The sequence below is a fragment of the Mus pahari genome, chromosome 2 (genome assembly GCF_900095145.1).
Source record: "Mus pahari chromosome 2, PAHARI_EIJ_v1.1, whole genome shotgun sequence".
In the NCBI taxonomy this organism is placed as follows: domain Eukaryota; kingdom Metazoa; phylum Chordata; class Mammalia; order Rodentia; family Muridae; genus Mus; species Mus pahari.
The window spans coordinates 67,198,065-67,209,127 of NC_034591.1; the positions used below are offsets into that span (position 1 = coordinate 67,198,065).

Sequence of the window (11,063 nt, forward strand, 5' to 3'; positions counted from 1 at the left end):
TTGGTTTTTTGAGACAGGGTTTCTCTGGAACTCACTCTGTAGACCAGACTGGCCTTGAACTCAGAAATCCACTTGCCTCTGCCTCCCGAGTGCTGGGATTAAAGGCATGTGCCACCACTGCCTGGCCAGCTTACAGTTTTAGAGGTTTAATCCATTATCATCATGGTGAGAAACATGGCAGCTACAGGCAGACTTGATGCCGGAGGAGCTGAGAGTTCTACATTTGATCCATAGGCAGCAGAAGGGGACTGGATTCCACACTGGGTGGAGTTGAGCACAGGAGCCCTCAAAGCCCACCCCCACAGTGACACATCTCCTCCAACAAGGCCACACCTACTTCACCAAGGCCACACTTCCTAATACTGCCACTCTCCATGGGCCAAGCTTTCAAACAGATGAGCCTAGGGGGCTACTCCTATTCAAACCACCGCAGGGAGCTTGACACTGGGTTTGTCCCCTACAGAGGAAGGCTGCCCAGCGGGCATGGAGATGGTGAGCTGTGCCAACCGCTGCCCCTACAGCTGCTCAGACCTGCAGGAGGGAGGCGTGTGTCAGGAGGACCAGGCCTGCCAGTTGGGCTGCCGCTGCTCTGAAGGTAACCAGCTAGAGATCTTTCTGGCACCTCAGGGTAGCTCATTGGGAAGGCAGGTGTGGTCTAGGTACCAGCATCCATCTGCTGCCTCCCCACAGGGTTTCTGGAGCAGGATGGCGGCTGTGTGCCAGCTGGGCACTGTGAATGCACAGATGCCCAGGGCCGCAGCTGGGCCCCAGGGAGCCAGCATCAGGATGCCTGCAACAACTGTTCCTGCCAGGCTGGGCAGCTCTCCTGCACTGCTCAGCCCTGCCCACCTCCTGCCTACTGTGCCTGGAGTCACTGGTCTGCCTGGAGTTCCTGCAGTCACTCCTGTGGACCTCAAGGGCGACAGAGTCGCTTTAGGTATGAGCCTGGGTGACAAGGGTCTCCTGCCTGGCATGTCCTCTCTGGCAGAATTCCGGGTGCTTCCTGGTTTCATCAGTGACTTTGCTCCATCCTGTGTCCTGGCCCAGTTTGAGCTGGTCACCTAGGCCTTTTCTTAGCCATCCTCATGCTCACCCTGAAGCCAGAAGGATTATGTAGGACATGCATTGTCTGCCACCGCTCCCCCCATCCCCATCTTTGCCCCTGGACCTGCCCAGGTCCTCCACATCAGGCTCGTGGGCCCTGGAGTGTCAGAAGGAGCAGTCACAGAGCCAGCCTTGCCCTGAGGTCCCCTGCCCACCCCTGTGCCTACATGAAGCCCATCTCCATGATCTGGGGGACAACTGGCTGCAAGGAGAATGCCAGCAGTGGTAAGCAGGGTCCAGGAAAGGGTGACCCACTGTCCTGCTGTACAGCAAGACCCTGAATCCAGGCTCTTTTCTAGCTCCTGCACCCCGGAGGGAGTGATCTGCAAGGACGCTGACTGTGCAGGTTTGGGTTTCATCCTGTCCTCTATGTCTTGTTGCTCATCTCTTCTCAGTCCTCTCCCCCTTCCCCGCCACCTAGTGTCATCATCTGTGCTACAAGGATCCGCATCCTCACTGCTCTCACCTCTCTTTGCCCTCTTACAGTGCCCGGAGGCTGGACATTGTGGTCCTCCTGGTCCCACTGCTCTGTCTCTTGCGGAGGGGGAAGCCAGGTTCGCACTCGATCCTGCACGGTGCCAGCCCCTCTGCATGGGAGCACGGTGCCAGCCCCTCTGCATGGGAGCCTATCTTGCCAGGGCCCAGACACCCAGACCCAGCACTGTGGGCAACAGCTGTGCCTGCAGATGCTAGAAAGCTGCTCCTGGGGACCATGGGGACCCTGTTCCCGCAGCTGTGGCACAGGTCTGGCCTCCCGCTCTGGATCCTGTCCCTGTCTACTGACTAAAGAGGATTCCGAGTGTAATGACACATTCTTAGGCCTGGACACCCAGGCCTGCTACCCAGGGCCCTGCCAGGGTGAGTCGTTCCTTTGCTTTTCTTCCTTGGAAATTTCAGGGAATAAAGGTTTGCCCACGCCAGATTCTCTCTCTGAAGTGTTCCTATTTCTACTCCACAACATCTTATTCCATTCCCTTCAGAGCCCTTTGCTCTTAGCCTGCTTTGAGAGAATCCACCCAGCAGGGCCTTTCAGACCCCATGACTTCCTCTTTCCCTGTTCCAGCTAAGGAAGGGAGGGGGTGTGGGCACAGGGCAGGATGTGGGACCCCCAGCCTCCATCCCTGCCCATCTCTAGAGGACTGCACGTGGGGTGACTGGAGCAGCTGGACACGCTGCTCCTGTAAGGTCCTGGTGCAGCAGCGTTACCGACATCAGGTGCCAGCACCTGGCCAGGCTGAAGAGGGCACCCCTTGCACTCGTCTGGATGGCCATTTCCGACCTTGTGCCATTGGCAACTGCTCAGGTAAGGCCCAGGAATGAGAGGTCAAGGCCGAGTGGGAAGAGGCTCAGTACAAATGCCCAGGGTTTGCACTGACCCTTGCCCTGAGAACAGTCACACTTGCTCTGCCCCACCTGCCAGCTACCTTCCTCACTGTGACTTCCCACCTGACTGCTGTGCTTTTATCACCTTGTTTTAACCCCTTAAAGGCAGGTTACCTCATCTGGCTTCTGTTGAAGCTGTCCCTCGTCTTGTCCCTTTGTGTCCCACCCACCAGTCCCTGGAGTAGCCACCATAATTCTGACTCCCACAGTCCCTCCTCCTTGTAGCTTCCTGGATCATGGGGCCCAACCATCCTAATCCTTCCTGGGGCACATGAGCTATGCAGGGTCTTGATAGGCAGCAGAACGAATGACAACCTCGTAATGTCTATCACCTCTCAAGGTGTCACTGGGATCATGTAGCATGTGCCCTGTTTTGTGGGAGATGGTGCCCGGGGGCTGTCTCTCCACCAGCATTCCTCCCTCCTCTTCCAGAGGACAGCTGCCCACCTCCCTTTGAGTTCCAGTCTTGTGGCTCCCCCTGTGCTGGGCTCTGTGCCACACATCTGAACCATCGACTCTGCCAGGACCTACCACCTTGCCAGCCTGGCTGCTACTGCCCCAAGGTGAGTTCCAGAAGATGGTGAGACACTCAAGAAGGGAATGTTCTACCCAACATCCCCTCCCCTCCCTGCTCCCCTCTCTAGGGTGTTCTCCCATAGGGAGCACACTGCTTCTATGCTAGGAACAGCTCCCCACCTTGTCACCACACACATGTGCACTGCAAGAAGCCAGCATGGTACAGGGCACATAGGTGACAGCGGTCCCTTCGCAGTCCCAAGTGGTCCCGATTTTTCCTTCTGCACAGGGCCTGCTGGAGCAGGCTGGAGGCTGTATTCTCCCAGAGCAGTGTAACTGCTGGCATACCTCAGGTGAGGGAGCTAGGGTGACCCTGGCCCCTGGAGACCGCCTGCAGCTGGGCTGTAAGGAATGGTGAGTAGTAACAGGGGAAAGAGGGGCAGAAGTGGGGGGCAAGGGCACCCCAACCCACAGAAGCCAACCTGACAGCAAGTGACCCCAAGATGCCTATCTTTAAAGCTCTTTCATCTTACACCAGAGCACCCAGCTCTCAGGCTGATGAGCCAGACACGGCTCAGCAGATCCCTATTTCCAAAGCCCCCTCTGATGTGTTCCTCCTACAGCGTCTGCCGGAGTGGAGAGCTGCAGTGTTCCAGCCAAGGGTGCGAAGGTAATCCTGGCCTTAGGAGACCTGTCCCTGTTAGCCCAGGGCTGGGGGACTTCAGGGCACGGAGCCTCCTAGACAAATAGTACCCTGTCCTGCCCTGACACCGTTCTTAGTCTTTCCTATTGATTGTGACCCTGAGCTCTTCCTGCCTGCCCACTGGGCTTTCTGGGTTGAAAGTTTCCTGAGATCAGCACAAACCCTTTGCCCTTCTAGGTCTTCTGCCTCTGACCGGATGGTCAGAGTGGTCACCTTGTGGGCCCTGCCTGCCCCAAAGTGCCCTAGCCCCTGCCTCCAGGACTGCCCTGGAGGGGCACTGGCCTCTGGACACATCAGGCCTCCCTCTGCCCTCAGTCACTCTGCTGGCTTCAGAGCAGTACCGGCACCGCCTCTGCTTGGACCCTGAGACGGGGAGGCCCTGGGCAGGAGACCCTGCTCTTTGTACTGTGCCTCTCAGCCAGCAACGCCTCTGCCCTGACCCTGGAGCCTGCAATGGTAAATGAAGGATGCAGGCCAGCAGGCAGGAGGGGTTTGGCCTGCTAGCAGCAGGGGGTCGTGTAGATGGGGCTAGTGACAGGTTCATTTCACTGTTAGGGGAGAGACAACCTGCTAAGCCTCCCGCTTGCTTCCAGGGCTGGCTGGATGTGAGACTTGGTGGATTAACAGTAGCAGTTTGGGAAAAACAAAAAGGATTGTGAAGGACCTTGGGGCATTTTTTCCAGGGGGAGGAAACAAAGAGTGAATGCCTGAGGCAGGTGAGCCCTGAGCCACTGATTTCCATTTTAATTTTTCCTTCCCAGACACGTGCCAATGGGGACCTTGGGGACCTTGGAGCCCCTGCCAAGTGTCCTGCAGTGGAGGATTCAAGCTGCGCTGGAGAGTGGTGACAGACACCTCTGCAGGAGAATGCCCTGGACCATGGGCTCAAACAGAAAGCTGCAATACGGGATCTTGCCCAGGTAACCAGTATCCCAGCATCCCAAGCGTATGGAGACTGGAACATTGGAAACGGCCCCTGAGGGGGATTGTTGCCTCTGTCCTGGTGGTTTAGCGAGGAAGAGAGGGTCTGCTGGGGGTGGGGTGGGCAAGAGTGTCCCCAGTTCACACTTTCCCTTCTGGACCGCAGGAGAGAGCTGTGACATGGTGGACATGGTGTTTACCCTTGACTGTGCCAACCGGTGCCCTCGTAGCTGTGCTGACCTCTGGGATGGTGTTCAGTGTCTACAGGGACCCTGCAGCCCAGGTATCTGGCCTGGGGAATCTGGGTTGCCCAGACTCTGTTCACCGTAGGAGCACGGGTACGGTAAGGAAAAGGTCAGGCTATTGATCATGACAGGGCAAGGAAGTCAGTCCTTCCAGCAACCACTCTGAGTTCCTCCTAATGGCTCCATCAAAGCCTGCTGGGTTGCCAGCTGTGGTGACACACATCTGTCAATGTGTGTCATTTGAGAGCCTGGGGCGTGAAGATTGCTATGAGTTTGAGCGTGGGATACATTTTGAATTTAAGGCCAGCCTAGGTTACATAGCAAGATCCTGTCTTAAAACAATGTGCTGTACAGGGGAGCACAGAGGTGTCTCCTAGACATGGCCAGAGGGTGAGAGCAGCTTTGGATCCAGTCTGGCTGCTGAAGGGACCCATTATGTAAACCTTGCCCAAAGGCAGGATTTTATAACCTTTTTATTAGCATGTGTTAATTTTGTACAAGATGATGGGTCACATCTTCATAACCCACACACTGCACTTCCCCCTTTCCTCCCCATTCCTTTTCTTTATTCTTCCATCTTTCCTTCTGACCCCTTTCCTCCTTAACAGTAAATTGCCCTTCCACACTTTCACGTCTTTTTAAAGCAGTGAATCTCGCTTGCCTCTCGCAGGCTGCCGATGTCCTCCTGGTCAGCTGGTGCAGGATGGACACTGTGTGCCCATCTCCTCTTGCCGCTGTGGCCTGCCCAGTGCCAATGCCTCGTGGGAGCTGGCCCCCACACAGGTGGTCCAGCTGGACTGCCATAATTGGTATGCTGCCTTGCCGCCAAACCAGGCTATAAGGGCTTTGGATGGGTGACACAGGGCGGGTCAAGGCCATGGGCAATACTGGGGAATGAAAGCTGTTTGTCACAACTTGGGGCCTGAGCCCTTGGGTGTGTACATTGTCCACAGCACATGCATCAATGGGACCCTGATGTGTCCACTCCTTGAGTGTCCAGTCCTGGGACCTTGGTCAGCCTGGAGCGAGTGCTCAGCTGTCTGTGGTGGGGGCACCACAGTGCGCCACAGGAGCTGTGAGGAGCATCCTGACGGTGAACCATGCCAGGCTCTGGATCTGCAGCAATGGCGAGAGTGTAACCTGCAAGCCTGCCCTGGTGAGTGCCTGGGTCTGGGGTGGCACAGCCCTGTAGGCAGAGTTTTTTTATACGCTGGGTAAAGTTTACCCTTGGGTTACTCACATGCTGATTTCTCTGCCTTCATATCTTGTTTCAATCAAATATGGCATTGTAATACGCATACAGAGAATCTCGTGTCTCAAGTTTGTGTAAACAGTTCTTGCTGAGTATTCTCTGCCTTGTCAGTTATTAAGGATAATTCATTTGCACAGTCCTCCATCCTTGCTGGCCCTTGGAGTTGGTAGAAGAGACCCTCTGTAACATGTAACCTCTGTGTTTCTCAGAGTGTCCACCTGGGCAGGTGCTCAGTACCCGAGCTTCTGCTCCCACTTGTGGCCTGGCACCATCTGTGTGCGGGAACCCTGCCAGCTTGGCTGTGGCAGGGTGAGACGTGGCTGTCCTTACCCCTCCCAAGCCAAGACTCTGCTCAGGGAAAGAGGGCCCTATCTACAACCCAGGCTAAGCTACTCGCTTTGGGAAATGAACCGCTTCCCTGCCCAGAGCCCTAGCACACCCCACTCCGCAATCCCAGAGCACCCTGTGTGTCTTTTCTACTGATGGTGGTATTTGCCAATACAGTACACGTACACTGAGCTGAATGAGTGAAGCTAGGAATTAAATGGTGCTTCCTGTTGCAGTCCAGGGGGGTGAGTGGAAAGGAGGCGTCTGGCTTGGGAAAACCCAGACTCTCAGTCTGGCTTGGGGAACCCCAGACCCTCAGCTTTCAACCTCTGCTGCTGCTCACCCTTGCCACACTGGGATCTGTAGATTCAGACATAGATTTTGCAAGTTCCGAAGCACCCAGCCTGGTTGCTGAGTGAAGGTGGGTGAGCCACCAGAACAAGTATAGACAGGAGACTGTCTCTGAGTTTCTAGCCAGCAGGCAGTACCCTTCGGATGTGGCAGGGTCCTGGAAGTGCAGAGGTGAGGTGGGCAGAAGTGGTGGTAGTGTGAGGACTGTCTGGGCCCAGTGTTTGATGAACGGGTCAGAGGGAGAGGCATAGCTGATAGACGGCAGCTGGAGCCAGGAGGCGGCAAAGGAAGAGGTCAGGTCAAGTACCCAAGGCGTGTCTAGTGGGGCGGGAGATCTAGGTTGGATCCAGAGCTGACAGACAGCAAGTGGATGATATTCTTCCTGTAGAGTGTGCTCCTGGGGAAATATGGCAGCATGGGGAGCTGGGGCCTTGCGAGAAGACATGCCCGGAAATGAACATGACACAGGCTTGGAGCAACTGCACTGAGGCACAGGTTCCAGGCTGTGTGTGTCAGCTGGGGCACTTCCGCAGCCAGACAGGCCTCTGTGTTCCCGAAGACCACTGTGAATGTTGGCACCATGGGAATCCCCATTTGGTGAGACAACAGCTGCTGTTCTTGTCCAAGGACTCCCCATCTACCAACCGTACCTCCTTTGATTCCTTACTCCTGGTCTGCAGAGGCAGACAGACTCTGCCTTCTCAGGCCCCAGCTGGCCCTAGGTTGAAATCCCCCCTGGCTCCTAGCCAGACTCCAGTCCTGGGCCGATGCTCTGGCTAAAACTCCCAGGGTGGATTTAGAACTGAGATGTTTCCATGGAAATCCCAGGGGGGTGGGTGTGGGCTGGAGAGACAGCACAAGGATTAAGGCGAGCATTGCTCTTGCAGAGGATCTTAGTTTAGTTCCCAGCACCCATATCTGATGGCTCACAACCATTTATAACTTCAGCTTCAGGGGATCTGAGCCCTCTTCTGATCTCCACAAGCATGCATGGGGGTGCACACCACACACACACAGGAGTTTAAAAATAAGAATAAAATCTTTAAAAAAAAAAAAGGAAATCCGAGGGCGACCAACCAGAGCGTCTCCCCTCCTGCAGCCTGGTTCTGAATGGCAGGAGGCCTGTGAGCGCTGCCGCTGTCACCATGGGAAGAGCATTTGTATTCGCCACTGCCCAGAGCTCAGCTGTGCTCAGGTACTCGTGGCCCTGTAGCCCTCTTGGCAGCCCCCTAGTACCTCCCATATGTAGTTGGTCCTGGGGTCTCTGGGCAGACACTGTGGGGTGTCAGCATGTCCTCCTGTGTGGTGTGGCTCTCTGTAGGGCGAAGTGATCGTGCAGGAGCCAGGGAGCTGTTGTCCCGTTTGTCAGCAGGACACTCTGAGTGCGGAGGGTAGGGGATCCTGTATGCCGCCTTTCCCTGGCCCGCATCTTTCTGCCTTACAGTCTCATACCCAACCTGCTTTGTTCCCACCTTCCCCAGGCTTGCCGGCAAGGCAATCATAGTTGCTCCCGCATTCCAGGCTCTGCCCAGAAGTTTCCTGCCCCCCTCCCCCTCCCCCCTTCCCACCTTGGTATAGCTTCTTCCTCTGCTACTCCCTCACCTCCAGAGGAGGAGCCAGTCTCCTGCAGGTACCTCACAGAACTCAGAAACCTCACCAAGGGCCCCTGCCACCTGGATCAGATAGAAGTGAGCTACTGCAGTGGATACTGCAGGTCCAGCATCCATGTAATGACTGAGGTGAGCTGGGGGGGCTGTCATAATCTTCCATGGGGTAGGTCGGCCAGCGACTCCGGGGCGCTTGACACTATTTGAGGACCTAGGGAAAACCCAGAGACCATGAGGAACATTGTCCATTCTCATAGAGCTGACAGAACTGGGGCTACGGAGTGTCAGAGCCCTTCTCCAAGGTAGTGGTATACACAGGTCCCCTGAGCATGTCCTCAGCCATACTGTGTCCACCTAAGCTGATAAGCCGAGATGCCCACAAAGAAAGGAGGCAAAGTGGCTCAGGCCAGACCCATCATGCTCACTGCAGGAGGGAATCCAGAGTTGGCCTTTTATAGATCGGCCCTCCTGCCCTTTCCTTGTAATGTCTACACCTGAGCAGGCCCAGCATCAAGTTTTCTCTGCTGGCTCCCCTAGGACACAGCTTCACCCCCTGACTTCCTCAGCTTCCAACCTGGGAAGCTGTAACTGAGCCACTGGCATCCCTTTGACTGGAGGCCAGATCCTGACTCCCAGGCCCTCCCATTCATCCTTAAGTCCATTCCCTTCTGCTTCCACCACACTGGGTTAGCTACTGCCGGGAGAACAATGGTGGTTCCCAGATGCTGCCCCTCAGCCCGCCCTGTGCTGCTGCTGGCCTGAGTGCCCCTGCCCTCCTGGGGATGCTTTCTCCAAACACATCTGGAACTTTTAAAAGACAGAGCAAAGAAAGAAAAAAGGAACAGTTAGTTAGGAGATGATAACCGTTGCCATTTTGAACTTGATACTATATGAATGTCTGAGTTATTAGCTATACAAAGATTACAGGGAAACTTAAATCACTATTGAGTTGCTCTGGAAGGGCAGCCCACTGTGCTTAGGGTCCCAACTGTGCACTTAGGGTTTGTTTAGCAGTTTTACACACGATTAGCCTGTTTCCATCTAGATGCCCTGAGGGCAGAAGCCACATCCTTACCCTGGGTGTTCATTGGGTGTTCACATGTGCTGGGCTGGAGTGAAGAAAATGGGCTTCCTGAGGAAGGGAGCTTGGGAGGCCAAGCTACCTTGGGAGTCCGGGACCGTTGGAATTTGGCCCTTCCTCTGGAAGGGAAAGACTAGGGTAAGGGAGGAAAACTCCATTTGGTTCCCTACACACTAAACCAGCCCCTCTTGCCCAGGAACCTTACCTGCAGAGCCAGTGCGACTGCTGTAGCTACAGATTGCATCCGGACAGCCCCGTGCGGATCCTGAACCTCCTTTGCCCCGATGGCCACACAGAGCCAGTGGTGTTGCCAGTAATTCACAGCTGCCAGTGCAGTGCCTGTCAGGGTGGGTCTGGTCTGGGAGGAGAGGGCAGGGCTCCTGGTGGGCAGGGCTCCACAGGACCAGCCAAGGCCGGGTCGGAGTTCTCCTTAAGGAGGCCTTAGGAACATGCACAGTGCACGGGCCCACCCTTCCTAGGGTTTTGCTAGTCCACTCTGATCCTTTCCCCTCCTCCACATTCTGCTTATTTCCTCTCCAATTACACATAAACTTGGTTCACTGAGGTCAGTACCCATAATGCCATCCCTTGAATGGGCCTGGCAGCTACACAGGCTTGCAGGGAGCACTCTGGAAAGGCCTGCATGTGAAATACCTGGCAGGTTAAGTTACAGATTTGATGTGTACTAACTGAAGCCACACCATATTGCCAAGTGTGGGGAAGGTGCAGAGGAAGGACAATGACACACCCTAGGTGGGGGCTAGAGCTGGTTGCATTTCCTTCCTTCTGGAAGCTCTATCTCATCCTCCACTGCCACTCCCCTGCCCCAGCTTGTCTCATTTGACTGTGCTGCCTCTCACTGCCCATCTCAAAATTCTGTCTGCAGGTGGCGATTTCTCAAAGCACTGACAGGCTCCATCAGATGCAGCCACTGTTGTCTGCCTTGTGACCACAGGGCTCGGTGGCACTCCCCACTTGCTTCAGTGTCCAGTTCCCCACCTCTGGTCTGTGAACCATACTCTGGCATTAGCACATTCCAAATAAAGTAATGCTGGCAACTAGTGCTGACAAGCGATTGTGTGGTCTCTATCAGGGGACTGGAGGGAGGGACTGGAGGGAGAGTTCAGCCTGGACGTGAGCAGCAGCTCGGATGGGCCCACCATACATTCATCACAGTGCTCATCACTCTCCATCTCTGTCCCAGTTTCTTCAGCTGTAGTAGGACAGGGTTGACTCTAAAGTCTGAGGAGCTCCTGTGTTAGACATGAGTGTCCCTGGTCATATACTTCAAACCAGTGGGATTCCAACACAACACAGAATTCTGGAACATTCGAGGTATCCTCCTCTTGACAGCAGTTTTACTGAACCATAATTTATATGGAAAGAAACTCCACCTGTGCCCCTGCGTGTGTTTTTGTGTGTGTTTGTGTGTGTGTGTGTATGTGTACACAAATGTGTAATTTTAAAGACATGGTCTCCCTGTGTAACCCTGGTTGGCCTGGAACTCACTACACAAACAAGGATGGCCTTAAACTCAGCAGCAACCCACCTCAGCAGAAACCCACCACAGCAG

General features: G+C 55.0%; 1 protein-coding gene across 1 annotated transcript in view; it reads left to right on the forward strand.

The window, feature by feature from the left end:
- The window catches only part of Sspo (SCO-spondin), a 52,476-nt gene extending 42,077 nt beyond the window's left edge, over positions 1 to 10,399 (forward strand). Inside the window, 22 exon segments of the mRNA XM_021191211.1 lie at positions 464 to 595; positions 691 to 937; positions 1,177 to 1,329; positions 1,404 to 1,450; positions 1,591 to 1,962; positions 2,240 to 2,407; positions 2,920 to 3,050; positions 3,293 to 3,417; positions 3,627 to 3,673; positions 3,884 to 4,162; positions 4,468 to 4,626; positions 4,794 to 4,910; positions 5,543 to 5,681; positions 5,826 to 6,028; positions 6,334 to 6,357; positions 6,360 to 6,428; positions 7,191 to 7,399; positions 7,902 to 7,997; positions 8,124 to 8,193; positions 8,411 to 8,541; positions 9,687 to 9,837; positions 10,377 to 10,399. Coding sequence (XP_021046870.1) covers positions 464 to 595; positions 691 to 937; positions 1,177 to 1,329; positions 1,404 to 1,450; positions 1,591 to 1,962; positions 2,240 to 2,407; positions 2,920 to 3,050; positions 3,293 to 3,417; positions 3,627 to 3,673; positions 3,884 to 4,162; positions 4,468 to 4,626; positions 4,794 to 4,910; positions 5,543 to 5,681; positions 5,826 to 6,028; positions 6,334 to 6,357; positions 6,360 to 6,428; positions 7,191 to 7,399; positions 7,902 to 7,997; positions 8,124 to 8,193; positions 8,411 to 8,541; positions 9,687 to 9,837; positions 10,377 to 10,399 — 3,092 coding nt within the window.
- Positions 10,400 to 11,063: the final 664 nt, after the last annotated feature.